The following is a 19834-nucleotide window of genomic DNA, read 5'->3' as shown; positions in this document are numbered from 1 at the left end:
TCACTTGTCTGAAGACTTTTTCTGTGATAGTTTCTGGAAAACAGAAAGAATTGAATTATAGAAAATCAAATTGAATGAGTTCACTGTGTTCTTTACAGAGAAGCTTTTAAACATTGCACTGTTTTTGTTTCTGAAGTTTGACAGGCATAATAAAATTAATGGATGAAGCAGAAGAAAGTTACATTCCTCCAACAGGAATTTGAAAATGATCATGAGTCAGTAATACAAAATTTCCATGACTGATATTCCACTATTGATGCAGAATAACAGCTGCATCTTCATACAGCTCAACCAGGGGCTCCAAAATGAACTTTTAAAAACCTTTTGTTTTCAAAAATGAGACTTCAAAACATTTCTTCTCTTTGTGTTGTTACACAGACAATCAAAAAATGTGAATTAGGACTGACATCTAGAGAAAAACATAATTTAACAGATTTTTGTGAAGAAATTGTGAGTGGGCAAAATAAAATGTTTCCCTAAAAGGATGCAATTATGGTCTTATTTCTCCATATTCCCATCTTTCATTTAACTGACAGCTGGAGTTAAAGATTAACTTAGCTCCTAAATGCATAGTAGTTTGCAGCTTTCAAGAAATTAATGATTATTGCTGTACCCCGTAAAGATCTTTCTTCTGTTAACAATGTGTCTTTGAATTCTCTTTCTTTGCTTATACTCCTGGACACTTGGAAACAATAGGTTAAAACAGATGGGAATTGAGTGCACCTGCAATGCAAGGATGGTTGGCTTTGTATACAGTATAAAACGCTTATCTGAAACCACTGCTAATCATCTTAAATTACACCTTTATAAATATCAAGCACTTACAATATGTAGTGAGAATAGCATACCATTTGCAGAATTTCAACTTCTGCTCGAAGAGTCTCATAGATGCTTTCCCAGTCATCATCTTTGTAGTTTTCCAGTTCTTTCTTAAGCCTGTGTACAAAGAAATTAACAATTTTTTTTTTTTTATAGCAGCAAATTGCTGCTTGGATTATTTTGTTCAGTTTTGGTCCCAGTTGTCAATTTGACTACTGTGAGAAAACTCTCATTGATCTGTTGCACGATCAGGATTTAAGTTTGCTAGTTTTTGTAATTGGCAAAAGTGCTGCTCTCACACGTTAGCACTGGATTTCATTCACCACTGCCAGCTATGGTGACAATGTGGAGAACTTCAGAAAATGGCAATTTAGGTTTTTAAAAAGTGTATATTGACTAAATGCTTAATTAGACCAATTACCTCATTAATTATCATTTTCATTGTTTAAGGTTAGGTGTGTCGATACTTGGGAAACACAGCATGGTGCTGTTCTTGTTTACTTGAGCATCCACTCGTCGATGCCAGTGAAGAAACACTGGATTAGACGAGCCCCCTGCCTGACCCAGTGTGGCAGTTCTTGTGCAGTCAGGATTCCATACCATCCATAGGCTCCTCTACAATAAGGACTACTTTTAATGTAGTGATTTTTCCTATTGAAAAGAGCATGGTTTTTTTCCCATTCTTTCAGCCTTACAGGATGCCCCCAGTAAAAATTTTCTATTAAAAATATTAACTGAAATTATTTTTAATTAAAAACATCAGTAGCTTCCTAACTGGCTCAAACCTGTTAAGAAATCAAACAGTATGGTGCCAGATGGAAAATCAGAGCTTTTTCTTGTCTGCTTGAGGCATGAAATAGTATTTACAAACAGCGCCTAACTATTTTTACCATCGGTATGGAAGCAATTTATAAAAACAAACAGCAACAGGATTCTCAAGTGCTGCAGCTACTGAGCCAAATATCTTCAGAGAACAAAAAGAGACAGAAGACTTGTCTTATCTAGCACTGCCTACAAACCAGAGTCACAGATCGATTTTTTTGAAATCCAGAAAAATGCAGTTCATCTGGGAGGAAAAAAGACCTTTATAGAAAAAGAGATTCCAAGAGGAACATCAGTGTTTAAGCAACCTGTAGGACATTTGTCATTCTAAAAGTAGACACCGAAACTTTTCTCAGCAGTGACTACATTGGTTTAGATTACTGCTCAGCGTCCAAGAAATAACTCTGCCAGAGCTTTTAAAAGTCTGATGAATACTTTACATCAAGTTTTTCCATGGCTGTTGGAAGGGAAGCATCACAAGAGAGCTGAAGCTGCTTACTCTTCATGCAGTTTCAGCAACTGATGCTGAGTATTGCGGGCCATACAGACAGACTGAAAGAAGGAGGAAAGGTATATGTTTTGGTTCTCATTAAATAGCTAATCTAATGCATCAAAGCAGAACCCTGCTTCTACTGAGGTTGAAAGAAGAGGTAGCAATCTTTTATTGGTTCTTATAGTATACAAAAGAAAAAAAATCTAATCTTATATAAATAATGCTCTTCTTCACCAAGATAGGCTTGATTTTTTTCACAAGAAAATGTGTGTTTGATCTCTGAATGGCTTTGGTAATAGTAAAAGTCATAGCTCAATGTGAGAAAAATAGCTATGTTATCTTGTGGCATTAGAATAGTAGTGTGGGACTGAACCTCAAGCTTCTTCTGCTGTTTCTCTAGAAAACATAAATATCTTACCATCAATATAGAAGCAGTATCAGCCCTGTGTGCATATTACGAAGCAGGAAATACCTTCTGGAAATATTTCTTCTGTATTCATAACACATACAAGAGTTTGAACAATGGGAAATTCTGAACTCTGAGAAATTAAATACTCAGAGTACTGTAGTACAGTGCTAGTTTACAGACCATTTCATTGAGGAAAATTTAATTCAAGGTCTAAGTTAAGCTTTTGATGTTGATTAAACCAGGTTAACCTCACTGCCTTCTCTCCTCGTGTTTTTACTCTGCACTTTCTGCTGGTGGGATAGTAGAACCTTCCTTTAAGAGAAACAAAAGCCCTACATTACTGAACTTACTGCAAGGAAAGTCATAATCTGTTCACCTCTGGGAAAATGTTCTCTCATTGTCTTTGACGTTGCAGCACTGATGCACAGCCTGTTTGGTGCTAAGAGTCAGCTAAGAGTGATACCTGTCCATGTTAGGTGTACACTAAGGGCAGAACAACTGGAAGATAAGCAGTAACAGGTGCTTATCTGTGTCTTGGGATTGTGGATGAATTACTACCGATGATGTGCTTTGAAACTGTAAAGCTCTGCATATGGATTTTTAAGTTTTATTTAAAATATTTTAGAAAACTTTTAAAGTGGCGACAGCACAGCTCCTTGTAAAGCACTGGGTAGCAGTGATAAAAGTCATTTATTCAAACGTGGTGTTTAATTTTTGCATTAATCAATTGATTCTGCATTCAGGTCTTCCTTTTTTTTTTTTTCTTTTTTTTTTTCTTATTTAGAAGCTAGATAATTGCAGTATGTGCCAGGAATGTTATATTCACAAAACAAGGGCTGTCTACACAATTAATGCATTGGAAATGCCTGAGTTACTGAATAAATGATGAAGTTTTACCAGAAGGAATTTGAGACAATGGAACTATTCAAAATAATGCTTAACCTGGAAGGAGACTTAACTTTTTTCATTTTACATTTCAGATAAGCAGGATATTCATATTCATCTTTTCACTATCAGATTGAATGTGCAAACCAATTATTCATGGAACTATACTGTCTAGATGTAGGGCAGCTTTTCTGTCACCTTCGGAAATGGAAAGAGATGTACCTCTTGCCAGAACAAGGATTAATATGACAATTATACCCCCCTAACAACTATGATAGAAAGCAAATCTATTGAAAAAAAATCTGAGAAGACATTTTAGTTTTTGGCCTTGCACGCCCTTTGTTTTAGTTTTTAGCATTTTCTAAATGGTTCTAGGAGACCATCAAATATACTTTAAAAAAAATGTAATTGCATTGGATTAACATTGGATTGTTAAATTACTGAATTTCAGGTAGTGGGCTCTAATGAAAAGCTGGGCCAGAAGTCCTTTATTTGTGAAAGGAAGTTTGAAAAAGTTTATTTAAGATAAATGGCAATAGTAGAACCTAGCCTTAAATCAAGTAGGTGGGACAATAGCACCAGAATGTTTTTTGAATGCTAGCTTGCCCAAGGCTGACCTCAGCTATCAATGGTCCATTTTCCATTACTCTGGAATACTAGAAGTGACAAAGAGATGAAGGTGGAGATCACTGAAGATGATCGATTTTGCAGCTGTGAAATGAGCACATCTATTAAATACCATTGGCATTTGTGGTTGATATGCACTCTGCTTGAATTTTAGCTGTATATGCAGAAGGCAAATAGGAAAAATAATTGTGAAATCAATAGATGTTGGTATTATGAATTGAAGTGTGATGAAAAAAAAAACGTTACTGTCAGACAGATCCGTCCAAAAATCATCCACAGACTTGTAATACTGGATCAAGACTGAGTAGCCCAAACCTGCAATTTAAGTACAAGTTTATGTAAAGGGATCTCAAAGAAGACATACTTTGTTCAGATAGGTGCATGAATATACATTTTAGCAGCTTTTTTGTCCAAGCAGAAGACAAAAGATAACCTGACCTGGTTATTGTTGAAATTGCAGAAGGACCAGAGCATTTCTTGGTTATATTTTAGTGAGACAAGAAAGAAAGTATTCTTCTTTCCTTCTGCCTCCAACTTGCATATGATTGCCATTCTGTTTTTTAACTGTAAGTACAAGGGAAAACATTAGAGTATTATAAATCAAATTGCTTGATGCTGGTAAAGAAAGAATAGGATTTATGATACAAAACTGGGAGTTCTCTTAGAAGTTATATATAAACCCAGGAGTATATATGTGGATTTTCCTGAATTTTTATCACAAAGGTCAGGAGAAACATTTATCAAGGTTTTAAGGTTTTATTCAAACTGAAGAAAAGAATAAAAGACTGGCTTACAGTCTCAGGCCCAAACCAAAGCTAATGTACTGGGGCCACGCAGTCTCACTGCGGTACTGAGACTAGATTAATGTGTATTTTGAGAGCAAAAAAGCGAGAACAAGATTTTGCAGGGTATCTACAATTTGCTGACACGATCAAACTAAAAATACTATTGGTACAACTGGAGCAGTCAATGAACTTCAGACTATTATTAATTAATTGTGGAAGGGAGAAAATGAGTCCTAAATGGGATTTAGTATCTTGAAACACAAACTCAAGCTCTTGAGTTCAACAGACAAGTTATAAAAGTACACGTTCGATGGGTCAGAAATAGAATACAAATTAAGATGTAGTAATTATAATAAATGCTAGCAAGATGTAATATATGTAAACAGTATACTAGGCTATGAAACAATTGGAATTAAATGTAAATGAAAATAAATAGAAGAACACTGTTCTTCAAAAAAAGTACAAAACTGGTGGTTTCGCTGGAAGAGCTTTAAGGAATATATTATTATTGTAATTGATTAAACATGGAAAGTTTAAAACACATGAAATTAAGCTGCACATTTAGAATAAGATCTTCTGCACAGATAGCAAACCAAGGGTGTATGGACTGCTTACCATTGGAACATATTTTCCTATTGAAAGGCATGGAAAATAAATACGGGTCAAGCATCCTTCTAGTTCGAATATTTTGACTTTTGTACAGTACAGGTAAAATGAGATTTTTCTCTAGGGGGATTGGCACAACTGTCCTATCACTGGAATTATTATTTCTATAGTGGGCTGCTTTGTTTTAAGAGAAATGTAGTATTTTCTTAGAGCTAGCAAGACACATCCCTGTTTTCCTTTGCAATGTGGGCTCTCCATTCCCCACTCCAGGCTGAATGCATCTTTCTTGAAAGTGAGGTGAAAGATTCCAAATGGAGTTGTCAAAAATTTCTTGGTTTTTGTTTCTGTTGTAAAGACATTCCTCCTCTCTTTGCTGTATAAGGACCAGAGTTCTTTTCTTTTCTTAAAACATTTGCTATTCCAAAGACATAGAGAAACTTAAGTAAGATCAGTTGTGACTGTAGTTACCTTCTTCCAGCTCTTTTTTTTCCCACTACCATTACTGATGTTCCTATTAGTCATTTACTTGCTCAAAATTTTTAATATAAATTCTTCAGCTTAATTAATAGTGGGATATCAAATACTTTACTAACATCTAGATGGATGACATTGCACTTTTTTTGCCTAACCAATTGCTGTCTTATGAAAGAAAGATATTGTTAGTCAAATTTGATCTATTTTTTGTAAATCCACACCACAATTTATAATTGAAGCATTTTTAACATAATTCAAACTAAAATAGTTTCACTGGACACTGCTATTAAAAGGAAAAGCTTAAAAATCAATGAGAAGATTGTCATTAAAAAACTCATTTTAAACCACATATATTACTCCAGAGATTGATATCTCCTGATAATAAATTTAACATAAAATTTAATTGCAAAATGTTTTTTCAAAACCACCCGAAACATGGCTTTAGGCAATCATTCAGAACAGATATTCAGGTTTCAAATTCAGTCTTCCTTTTTACTACTGTGAAAATTTTCAGAAGAAATTGCCTGCTCTTAGTCTAAATAAATTCTAATTAAAATTGTATCTGGATTGCCTTACATAAGGCAGCACGTTATTCTAAAATTAAAATGAGAAAGAAGACTAAAAAATTGACAAAATAATGTAATAAGTAACTACAGTTAAAATAATAGTGAAATGCCATAATTTAGAATTTAGTTAAAGTTTTTTTTCAGTTAAAGGCTCTGCTTGATTCTGTCTTATGCCATTTAAGTGGTGCTGTTTGCTACCAGCCCAGGAAATGGAACTCAAGAGAGGTGCTGCCAAAGTTTTCTCTTGCTGTTCTGTACGTGGGGTTGACATTGGCAGAGCAAATGATTAAAATAAGGCTTTGATTTTCATTGCATCCCTTTCATGAAAAAGACCACTTTTCTTTAAGAAATCTCTGAATGATGCGTCTGTACCGTGAGATGTGAGGAGCCTACATTAGGGAGCCTACACTGAGGAAGGGGTTAAAGTGTCTTGAAGAGAGAGAGCAAGAAATAGAAATTGGTATGCCTTTGTATTTTCGATCTGTTACTTTGTTTGTAGTGCTTTACGTACTTGATGTTCAGGTCAGTAAGAAAGCACATGGTGCTGTTGAGAACTGCACGAAGAATGCTGACAACCATGGAAAATTTAGCATCTGAGATTAACAATGGAGGTGTAATCACCAACAAAAACCTCAGAACTTCCTGAGTGAAAATTATGGACTGAATGAAACGAATTGAAATGACAAATTATTTTTGGTTTATGTATTGTTAACTGGAACAGGCTTTAATTACATAATTATTTTCTCAAGTATTGAGGAGATTCAGGTTGTTTAAATCTTGAATATTTATTGCTCTTTAAATTTTTATGATTGGCTTAAAGTATCTTATTTTTCTGGTCTTTTTTCCTCCCTCTCATTAGCTTTACAGAAAGGAGCAGTAAGCAAAATAGCAGAATTTCACTGTTTTGTTTTCTTTTCATGCTCAGTAACATTTTAGAACTTTTATGAAAAGAAGAATGGAAAAGAGTTTAAAAAATAGAAAGACCCATTCATTTGAATTCAGTAATAAATTGAGCAATACCAGAATGTAGTTCAGTACAAGAAAAAGCCTAACGCTGAAGATTGCCCTAGGAAAATGTGAAGTGCCCTATGAAATCATCATTTCTGATGAAGAACCCCACTTTTAGTGCTGCACATACAAGCCTATATATGCAGCAGTCAGTATGTTCTACATACGTGCTTGGAATGTAACTGGAAGTCAAAGGTTTGGTGTGTAAGTAATAATAAAATAAACTGAAAAATAAACTGAAGAACAATAATCTAAACCAGAATATAAAAGTGAGCAATTCTTTAAAATAAAAAGCATGTGCAAGATGTGGTTCTCTTATATTTGTGGGCATTTCTGTCTTTCAAGAAAGGAGTGGAAGAGTCAGTGTTGAAATAAATCATTTTGGAGAGTATCAAATAGCAACAGCAACAAAAGTACATAAAAACAAAACTATTGAAGGACGTGGAACATCCTAGTTGTGCTAGGGATGATTCATTCAGGTTCAGAATGTACTTTATTCACCTGTTATGCATGATTACTTTATGCAAGGCAGTACAAGTGAAATTTTGAAAGTTCAGAAGGTAGTGATAGGCAGATGATAGCAGCAGATGTCAGGTAACATGCTTTTCTGCCATTGGAAGTACTGTTGACAGCAGCTTTCCTTACCTAACAAGAAGTTGGAGCACTCCCAAGGATCTCAAGGAAGATTACTGACTTGAATTTTGGGGTTGCTAGATTTGTTTCCCTCAACTTGCTGTCGTGGTTCAGTGATCCTTGCCCTAATTACTTTTACCATATTTTGGCACAAAGATTATCGCTGCCATATTTTAGAATCATTAGTGGTCATAGGACACCTCCCAGCTTACATCAGCAGAAAAGGAAATCGTGTCTTTGGCAGGATTTTGGCAGAAGAACATTCCCTCTAGGCAAGATGTTAAGACACTGCATTTTGAAAGTACTGGTTTTCACTGCTGTTATATTTCTTAAAAAACATAACATATAATGCAATTGTTTATATCGCATATAAACCATAATATATTTTTCATTAAGATTCATTAATAATCATTAAGGTTGGAAAAGACCTCTACAATCATCTAGTCCAACCACTGACCATCCCCACCATGCCCCCCTTCTTGAACTGCTCCAGTGACAGTAGCTCCACCACATCCGTGGGCAGCCTGTTCCAGTGCCTGACCACTAATTTTTTTCTCCAAATATAACAATTTTTGGAAGAGTGCATACCTTGCCCCCCCCAGATCCAAATTTTATTTTATATTTAGTCCTTATCCATAACTACATCTGTGCTCAACATTCAAATTTTGCTTAGATTTTTTCAGTATCTCATGTATTAGAACTAGCTGTGATTGCAGCACCAATGGTTGGAATTAACAGCGTGTGCTTCTTGTGACCTTTTGTAATTCTTTGATGGATTTGGGAGAAATTTTATGAAACTGCAGATATGGTATAAGGCATTTTTCTCAGATCAAAGATAAATTGCTGTAATTTGAATTAGCTGGCTACATTCTTCAGCTGAAATACAATTTACTTTAAGATATATACTTAATTGTAATGAAGATTCTTGCCTGGCCAGCTACTTTTGATATTGATTTTTAAGCTGAGACTAGGTATGTGATACAGTAACAGAGTTACAGGGTGGCCTGGGAGCTACATATATCAGGTTATTGATGCTGACTGTCTCTCACATTTGTTCTAAGGAAGCATTAAACACATTGGTATTTTTAGCCATTTAAAAAGTGGTGTGGTTTCCTACTCAGTAAAATAGAGAAAATCAAATTTTGTGCTTATTTATCAGAAAAAATAAGTATTTTTGATCAACATTGTTCGTCTTATGTCAAAGAATTTTTCTCTGAATAACATATACCAAATGCAGTGCTCAGTAAATATGAAAAATACATTCATACAATAGATTCCATAAGAGGGGAAAAAACCTTAATTAAAGAAAGCACTTGTCTCATTAGGCTTCAAAATATTGCTTCTCAAGCACAGTGTGTACAATCAATAGTGTATCTAAGATTGTATTAATTAGAACTTTGGCTGCAGAAGATCCTTCAAAAGAGCCAGTGATGCATATAGCCTGTTGGGAGGGCCTCCTTGTTTGCCTGGGTCCTGGGGATCACTCCAGTTTGTCTTGCCACTGCTACAGAAATGCTTCTATATTCTCAGGTTCTCTTAGTGAGGGCAGCTGGAGGAGTGGACAGCATGGTTCACTCAAGAATCTGCTGCAGAGGGACTAGTGGCACTGACTGAGCACATGCTCTGCTGCAGCAGTAACAGTAGTGGCACTTTATTTAGATTTTGCACTACGTGCAGCTATCAAATAGTGCCAGGTTATCCTGACCATAATATTAGGCGTTTTATGAAGTAAAAAAAATCTCATCATCCCTCTTTCTTCGGTTGTAAATTCAGAATATTTTATCCCCTGTTGCGTCTTCCACCTATGGGATACCAAAGTATAGTTCCATAGAGATCTGAGTAGAAAGACAGGCGTGTATGGGTTGGGATCTCAGAGTGAATCAGTGGCAGAGCTGGGAATTTTAAGTAATCTAATGTCTGCTACTTCTGTAGCTTATACACAGGAAACCCATTACAGAAAACTAATTATGGCAATTTGAATATTAAGTGGCATTACGGCAGTAAACTACTCCAAGGGAAACGTGTTATTTAGAAAGAAGTTGACAGTCTCATATATCACAAAACCTAACATATCATGATCGAATGAATAATGTAAGGGAGTGAATTATAACAGGCTGTCTTACAACTGCAACAGAATTGCAACTGCTATTATTATTTACATTGTCCTTTATGTATATGTTGAATGCAAAGCTTTTGCCACTGTATGCAGAATTGTGAGCTAATTAATTTTTATGCTGAAGGAAATTTGGCCATGTCTCAGCACCATGTAAGAGGTCGAAGAGAGTTAGTAATGGGACTGATATATCATTTTCTTTCAGAAACTGGCATTCAGCAACATATAGGGCTTTAACAAATCATTCAGAAAAATCCCCAGTGTTCCCTGCAACATTTTATTTCTCCACTGAAAGATTTCAGGGGAAAAGAAACCTTGCATTTATTTATTATAGTCAAGAACTTATGAAATGTATAGAAACAAACTGTGCTGTTAACAAAAGTTGTTTTTTTTCCTTAATAATTTTTTTAGAGAACAATTTGGGCCAATTCTTTTCTAGAAGGAGTTCCTTTGCATTGAACGTTACATTCTGTTGTGTATGGTGAAAATGCAAACGCCAAATTTGAGCAAACAGACAACAAATGAATCGTGCGAGGTCAATTCCTAGAAAGCAACATTCACTATTAAGAGAGAGTGTGAAAGGCCTTCTGTCTTCTGTTTAAGTCTTCAAAATATTGTTCTAAACTAGTTTAACTAGAAGTCGCACTAGAACTGATGTTAGGGACGGTAAAGAAAAAAATCTGCATTTAGTAAGTTCAATATGCAAGACCCAGCTGAGCTGAGGAGGTTATTGTGGGCCCTCCATTCTATCACCAACACCTGTGGAAGCTTCAGTCACTTAGGGCGTGTAGCATTGGGGTACTTCATTGATATTCTTTGTATCACTACTGTTCTTCCAAAAAGGGAAGAACTTGCCTACTGCCCAAGTTTGCTCTTCCTCCAAGTCTGACTGGGACTTCCCTTCAACTGCTTCCAGTTTTTAGTTTGTTGCAGCATGCGTTAAGGGTAAAGGTCTGTAAGAAACAACAGGCGTTTGTAGCTTGTGAAGAAACACAATTGATACTCCTGATTTCCAGTGAATATTGTATAGGAAAGATAAAACAGTCACTACCACCAGAACTGGTTTGTAATTATTAAGCTAAGCTTAAATTTAAGCATCTACTAACACAAGACTCTTACCTTAAACATTCTGGATTGGTCTGAGGTTTTTCAGTCACTTGGACTTTTTCTGCTTCTAAATCTTTCATCGTTCCTTCAGCCTCCTTGATTAATTTCTCAAGGTCTAAAAAAATAATAATGATCTTACAAATATATGTTAATCATCCATATTCAAAGGGGGTCTGCATTCTTTAAATTTAGCTAACACTTTTTGCTGTTTAACTGTTTGTAGAGAAAAGTCATCCGAGTAAAGAACATGCATGATTTTAGTACTGTAATTGATATACTCATTACAATCTTTTATAAAGTCTTATTCCTTTTCCCACACAATCTGTGACCATATATGTAGTCTATCTTTCCTAACTCATGTACTATGATGTTATTTACGTGTTTGTGAAATAATCATCCTATTGCCTGTCAGCCCCATTGACACAGAGCTTTTCCTTCTTCTGAGTCTTTTTACTTGTTTATTTTGTAGGTGTTTTTGTTTATTCAGCACAATTTCCCCATCCTTGCACATAGACTCCTTTTTTATACATTGCCTTTCATATAATAATGCACAAATGTCAGAAAACAACTATGGAGTTTAAAATCAGAGCTATATCACCTCAGCCACATCTGTCTCTATCAACCTAAGTCCTGTTGCTTATTAAAATTTAAAATTTTAATAACATTCTTTAATTACAAGTTAATGGTATTTAAACAAGACTTACGTTGATTTTAAGGTCACTCTCAAACACTTCTCCAGTTAAGTAAATATTTTACTAGCAAAAGTAGAATTTTATTTTTCATATTTATAGGTTATGATTCAGCAAAACTGTACATCTTGGTATGAGACATTCAGCATAAATCTTAATGAAGTCCACTATATTTGTTATACTCATCCTAAAATGATTTATTGCATAATGTAAAATATATAAAATCTTTTTTCTATGATTTCTTTCTAAGAAAAATAACTTGACAGAAAAGATGTTTTGGAATCATTTGTCAAGGCAGAAATAATTATCATAACAACTGATTATAAAGCACACCTTCGAGTTCACTTTTGAGAGTAAATAATTCCTGCTTTAATTCATTCTTCTGCAGCTGGAGTGCATTTAAATGAACATTCTTATGTTCCATTGTCTCCATTTCTAAGGAAGTAAACAATTATATTTTAAATTTAAAGGCCTTGTAGTTCAGTCTTCATGATATAATTTTAAATATTCCTGACTACTTTTACCCATCTTTTCATTTGGTGACAAAGAACCATAAATATAACCAAAAGTAGTTGACTTAAAAGCAGTTCACTGGAAATCACACGTCATATAATTAATTCCTGATTATGAAAATAAATTATTTTAATGTTCCTAAGATGTTTGACACATTCAGTTTGTTGGGCATGCAAATAATTACAAATATTTTGCTTTACAGCTACTTTAGTCATACAATGACTTTCCTTCATATATAGAAACCTTTAAACATTTGAAGAGAGATACCCATCTTCCAGCACTCTTCCTCCAGAGGTTAAATAATTCCAATTCATTCAGCCTTTCCTTTCTCATGTCCTCCAGATCTCTGATCATTCCCACTGTTCCCATGAGGACTGTGTCTAGCCAGTGCATGCACGCTTTTTCTTGAAATGCAACATCCATCTTAGCACCAGTTAAGAATTTAACTGCCCTACATACAATGAAGGATTATTTTGCATATCTTAGTAGTTAGAATTTTGTTTATATGTGTTAGTATGGTGCTGGTATTCTGATGTTGACTCATGTTCAGCTTGAGATGTGTGATGACTCCTATGTCCTTGCTGAAGGATTGCTTCTCTGTCTAACTCTCATTTCTGGGAAATCTCATATTCTTAACACAAATAAACATGGTTGGAAATGTCTGAAAAAATTGGAGAGTAGAAGAGGCTTTAATAATCTTTATATAACACGGTATGCCAGGCCACTCTTTTTCAGTTTTGTGTTAAGAGGTGGTTTCAGACAGCAGGAGAATGGGTTAAAATTATAGTTTAGCAGAGTTATATTTTACTGATTTGCATTCTCCAGTAACATAAGATAATTTAATATAAGATTTACCATTTTTTAACACAGCAGCTTCATTCTCTAAATCATTTATTTCAGTCTTGACTTTTTTTTTAATCAGAAGTTCTCTATTGCTTGCTAGTCCATACTCATCATTAAACTCCGTTACTTCTCTAGTAAAATTATCTTCCTCTTCAGTCATTTTTCTCTTTGCATCTGTCTGAAAAAAGAAATGACAAATTGAATGCTTAAGTGGAAAAAATGAAGGCTTTGTTAAGCTAGCAGATGGAAACATGCTTGTTGCTTATGCTTAAAATTTATATATGTTGTGTATTCACATTTCCTGACTTGGCAGAACATGAACGTGGCCTATGGTTCTACCATTTTGTCTGCTGTTTTAACCTTTTTTCCTTATAGAGTGAAGGATATATTCTTCCTTTAAAAAAAAAAAAATTGAAATTCACTAAGTCAAATTATATAGTTGTGTATTTTATGTGCAACTCATTATTGAAATTACAGCTAAGTTCTACTTAAAGTCTGTAGCATACTGTGGCCACTATTTTTTAGTCTGCTGTTAAATAAAGTTGTCGTTTACTCCTGTGCAGACTTGCTTTATTTCCCTTGTTAACTGTTAAGTCAGCTATGGTTGATAGGGAGCTGTTTCATTCTCTGGAAAAAGTAATCCTAAAGACAAGGGTAATAGTACATTCCTTTAAAAAATGCTGGCCAAATTAAATTAGAAGCAGCAGCTTTACATACAGGAAGAAAGAAACAATTACCCACATTTCAAATCTTCACAATTAAAATTAATCAAATTTCACATTTCTTCAGAGAATACTTTCTTCGGAGGAACTTTCCTATGATATTTATACTACTTCTTTTTCTTTCTTTCTTCCTATATTTAAGATAGGGAATATTTTGAATGATGAAGTAATATTACTTTATTAGAGTAAGGACTTCATGGTAATTCATACTAAATGTTGAAAATTCAGATCTGCTGATTTGAGATATGAATACATATGCAGAGAAGACTACTCTTGTGTGACCTTACTTAAAGACTCAGGGATACACCAAGCAGAAAGAGGAAGGCAATATTCAGGTTAGCATGGCAGTGAACTGAACATGTTGTTGCCTGTATACACTGCAGTAACTACTTTTCAAAAGGGAGCTAAGTGTTTTTGGTTTAAAAGAGATAGTGTGGAATGCCAGGATTCCTGAAATGTAGTGTTGGCCTTCCTGAGATTCTGCTCTGATACTTCTCAGTACATTTTACAGTGGTTGAGACAGTCCAATTAAAGGTGAGATTTTTCTGCTTTTCTTTTAGAAAGGAAATGCAGAGTGATGGAAATCAGTCACACAATAGCAGACATTAGAAACTGAAATTAAGAATGTGAAATCAGCTTTGTAGGTAAACTGCAGTATATATTACTTAGATTATTAAAATGAGAATTAAATTTAAATTTCAAAGCAATGATCTAACTACAGTTACATTTTTTAGTAAGCTGGTGTGAAAAGAAAAATTGATTATTCAGATTTATAATTTTTTTTCAAAATTTATGGCTGCATAAACTTGTACAGTACAGACGAGCTACTTGAATACAATAGCTGGAAACATACTAAGTTTTGGAGAAGAATGCTTTTCTGGTTTATAAGTTCAGCTTTCTGTTTCTCTAAGCTGTCTTCACGTTTCTTCAAAATTTCTAAGAAGAACATTTTTTCAGACAGCTGTTGAACCTTCCAAAAGAAAACAAAAAGTTATGAAATAGGGTTATTGGTGTTTTATTTCATATATTTTTATATTGGACATAAGGATCTTGGTCTGGTTAAAACACAGCTGGCATAGCTGCTACTGATTCTGGACTAGAAAAAGCATAGCAGCTCTTCCCCCCACTTTCACCCAAAATCTTCCAGTTTACCACTGTACTTTGGGAAAGTATCCTCTCTTTAAAAGACAAATTTGCTGCTGATCAGTCTGCCCAAAATGGTATTTTTAAATCAATGCAGTTCATATAAAATAATCTCAGGTTAAAAAGGGGAAAGATATTGATCACACAAAATCTGTTATCCGACCTTGACACAAAGGCCTACGTCTTACTGCATACAGGCCATCTCATATCAAATCAGACAACATCAGAGGAATAGAGGTCCAACATCACTGCTCTGACTGGAGTTATCTGAATGGCTGCATATGTGATTAGCTCAGCAATGCTAGTATTGCATAGGAGAAAGAATGAGAAAGGTGCTCATGTTTTTCTCAGGACAGTTGCTGAAATTCTTAGCCAAAGAAGTGTGACAGTAAAACTACTGATAGAATAAAGGCTGTAAGCTCCCCCAGAACTCACACTCTAATTTTGAATATGGTTTTAAACGGATTTTTATACATTGTAACCAGTAGTTTATCTGATAGAAAAATATACCTTTCAACCACTGCATTTTCAGAATTTGCTAAAGAATTCCTCTCAATTTTCCATTGCATCTTCTGCATCATTATCTAACCTAAGTTGATATCAGATGAGAAAATATAACAGCAGATAAATGGGGAACAGCTAAGTGTTGAAAAGTCTTAGAGGATGAGAATCATTCATTTGACGTCCTGGAGAAAAAATGACTCAGACTGTGATACTCAGAACAATTAGGGAAAATAAAGTTAACTGCAGAACTGCTAGCAGACTTTAGAGGCACAGAGGAAGTAAACTAGATGGTCAAGGTGTTACATAGGTTTGCACGTGCAGAAAAAGAAAAACCAAAGGGTAGTGATATTAGAGGTGAAAATCAGAAGATTTGAAAAATAATACAGATGATTTTGGAGAGAGCACAGAGGAAGTGCATCTGATATCAAAAGGAGGAAGACAGTGGAATCAAATGTGCTAAGACTGGAGTGAGACAATCAGACAGGAAAGGGCCAGACTTCCTCATTCCTGATATGTCTGGCATGCTAAGCATCAAGGAGGTGCTTGCCTCAGCAATATTTATGTTGCATACTAATTCTAAGAGAGTAGATGGTCTTATATCTCTGTAATTATATTACCGAACATAACTAACTGCAGTGTAGGTTCTCCATCTGCAAGATGCCTATTTAATCTATGCATTTGGAATAGATTTTTTTGGAAGAAGTCATTGAGGCATGAAAGGCAAAATGCTATAATTCAGGTTCTAATTACATGCTACCTGATTTTACTGAACAGAAAAAATAAATAGCATTTCCTGGGAACCTTTGATTGACCATGGGCAGTCTCTGTGAAATAGATGTCAAAACATGTTTGAACTCAGGCTCATCTGCTTGCTCAGGCATAAGCCCCTGTGCATGTACATGCTTGGATATCCGTGCTTTTAAAGTGCAGTTATTTGGTGTGGGACAAATTAAACAGCGTTACTGAACAACATTATTTAATGCTATTTGAATTACATTAAATATTGTAGACACATGTAAACTTAATTCCTGTACTGAAAAATAAATTGCTTTTAATAATTTCAATATTTATGTAATCTTTAAGCATAAATGCAGTCTGATTGCAATACATTTTTCCATTCCACTTATTTTCTGTATCATGTTCTATTTAAAAATGAATCAATGTCAGAATAAACAGGCAAACAAAATAGATTTTTGTGGATACCAGATAGAATGTTAGGCGGCTAAGGCACTTAAGATTTAATTAGGAACAGTTCTTCAGCTCTTCCCATTAGTCATGTACAATAATAGCTCTTCTCTTCAGGTGCTCTATACCTTACACGTAAATGTTGATTGTAAATCACACTGCATCAATAACAAATTAGCAGTATAAACATAAAATAGTGTTCATAAATAAATGTAGGAGCAATACTACAAAAGGCTTTATCTAACAAACATCACTCAGATATAACGTGTTGGCTAAATAAGTTACTGTGTTAAAGGTCTTTCGTGGCATGAATACATGACCAACTGCTTGCAAGATTATAGTCCCATTTTACAACCAGTGAATATTTGTTTATGAATTTCTTTATCTGATCCTGTCATAGTAATGTTTATGTGTGTATATATTTATATGTAAATAAAATATCCCTTAAAAATTACAGAAGAATCTGTTTTTGGAAAGATAATAATCGTCCTCAAAACATCTATGTGAGGTAATCCCCAGAAGGTTCTTGAAGACATTTATTTAAATGCACAACAGTTCTAACTTCAAAGGAGACTCCGTAAGGCTTCCTGTTGTGCATATACATTCCATCAGCACGGATACATAAACACATGGGGATGATAACTAGACTTCATTCTTCAGGCAACAAGCAAATGGATTTTTAAATAATTTGTACTTACAGATATTAATGGTGAAAGAGCTCTGCAAAATTGAATGGTTATTCTAAACTTATAACTGCAGTTTTATTAAACAGAAATCATAATAAAATGTTAAAAGCGTTGAATAGGTTTGGAAACTTTCTCCTGTCTAGAGTGTCCCTAGCAAAACTCTAAGGCCTGGCACAATGCTGAGCCCAGGCTCACAGGAAGATCTTTAGTATACGACTCAAGATCTTGTGAAGTAAATACAGTAAATGTTTCCAGATATTGTCTGTGAAACAAATAAGGCCTTTAAGGAATGGCAGTGGGAAATACAGGAATGATTTCCAAACCTCTAATAAATGCATCCTTTAAATGAAAAAATGCTGTAAGAAGTTCCAAGAGCTGCTCACGCCATCCCCAAACAGCTCATGTGCTCCCTGCCCAGCTCTTTTCTGGAGAGCAGCATGGCTTTCTTGTACCTTTGCTGTCTTTGTGCTCCCAGGGTTTGGAATGTTATCTGGGCACGTGCCTTTCCTGAGGTGAGCAAGGCAGTGAGCACACAGTCAGTCTGCAGGGCTGGATTGGTGAGGAAGAAAGACTGGATGTTGTGTTGAGGGACATGGTTTAGTGGGAGCTATTGCTAATAGGTGAACTGTTGGACTGGATGATCTTTTAGGTCTTTTCCAACCATGGTGATTCTATGATTCCATGAAAGCTACAGACAGACCTTTGCACACAAGAAGCACATAGATTTGCTGGCAGTGATCATCACAGAAATGCAGACTGTACATCTTCTAAATGTTGTCTATCCCAGCAGGTGAAGCATATGCCTTGAAAGTGTTCATGAATTTATTTCCAACAGGACTAATTCATATGCTTGTAAACGTAATGTATTTCTTATTTGTACTATGAACATTCCTACTTACCTTAGTTTCTAATTTTATCTTTGCAGTGTTCAGCTCTTCTTTTAGTTGGTTAGTTTTTTCATTATATTTGTTTATGTCAAATTTAACTGCAAAACAAGAAAAACCTGTAAGCAAGTGTGGTCAGTTTGTAGACGTTCTGTTCTTACAAAGCAATGGCATTGGCAAGAAGTCATGGAATGTCTGCCTGAAAAGCTTTTCCAGCAAAACTCCCCTCATGATTTTACAGTGGTGTCGCTTCACTTTTGTTGGGATGCTCTGGAATACGGAGAGGCCATTTACAGCGACCGACGCTGTGGGACATGCAAGATGGCGGCTGACCTTGTTGTATGAGGCGCCTCTTCTCGCCTGCCTTCTTTCCTGTGAGCTCAATTTGTTGGAACAAAGTATCCAGGTTCATTTCTGACTTGTGGGCAGGTCCAGGTGTGCGAGCGCTCTCTGCTCTGTGCAGGGCTGGCTGCTTGAAGCCAGAGGATACACAGAGCTGCGTAAGCCCTCCCGCAGCCCTTCCCACACACAGCCCTTCCCTCAGGGCTCTGCCCCAAGTGCTGCCAGGCCTTGGCTCTGCTCTCCAGCCTCAGCCTCCCCACTGGTGGTGCTCCAAGGCTCTGGGGAGAGCCGTGCACACCGTGCAGGGAAGCCACCTGGAAAGATGACCACAGACTGTGAGAAGTGAGAGCTCAGGGTGAAACTTCAGGATAGGGAAACGTGAACAACTGGGTCAGGAAGAGCACAATGGCACAGCTGTGCTGAGGGAGCGCACCCAGGAAACACACAGGTGGAAATGGGCTGGCAGAGGGGCAGTAGAGTAGGGGCAGGAGAAGGATGTTTGGGGAGTCAAAAGGCCTCTGACCATCTGAATCTTGTCAAACTTGTGTGCGTTTCTGAGCCCTTGATTCTCACTCAGGATTCGGGGATTTTTGATCAAACGGCTCTGACTTTATTTCTCTAGGGCCAAATGCTTTATAGCGTTTTTGTGGTGTTCAAAAGCTGTTTTTTTTTTTTCTTCTATCTCCCTTTCCTGTGGAGTGTTCACCATCCATTTTTAATAACATAGCTGTTCAGATTTATTTGTCTTTTGAAGATTGATGCCTAACCTTAGCAGTTAAGGAAGTAGGCTAAAATCTGCAATTGTCATACAATTCCCAAGAAAATGGGAAAACTGACTACATAAAAACAAAGTTAAAGTGATTAGGCTCAACTCAGCTGCATCACTATTAATGGGAAATGACAGCACTTTTTTCCCAGTCGGGCTCTGTACACAAAGATGTGAACCCAGCCTGTTGTGTGCTATTCTGGGGCAGCC

At 35.8% G+C, this 19834-nt stretch overlaps 1 protein-coding gene across 1 annotated transcript; it reads right to left on the bottom strand.

The window, feature by feature from the left end:
• On the bottom strand, positions 1–18928 carry CCDC172 (coiled-coil domain containing 172; the record flags this gene model as incomplete). The annotated part of the gene is made up of 8 exons (XM_079535976.1): positions 1–33; positions 849–936; positions 11360–11462; positions 12370–12471; positions 13405–13570; positions 14968–15084; positions 18532–18617; positions 18850–18928. 8 exons carry the CDS (start codon positions 18926–18928, stop codon positions 1–3), a joined length of 774 nt encoding a protein of 257 aa, XP_079392102.1.
• Positions 18929–19834: the final 906 nt, after the last annotated feature.

Source organism: Tetrao urogallus (genome assembly GCF_951394365.1).
Source record: "Tetrao urogallus genome assembly, chromosome: 5".
Taxonomy (NCBI): Eukaryota; Metazoa; Chordata; class Aves; order Galliformes; family Phasianidae; genus Tetrao; species Tetrao urogallus.
This window is presented reverse-complemented; position numbering and strand designations above follow the sequence as displayed.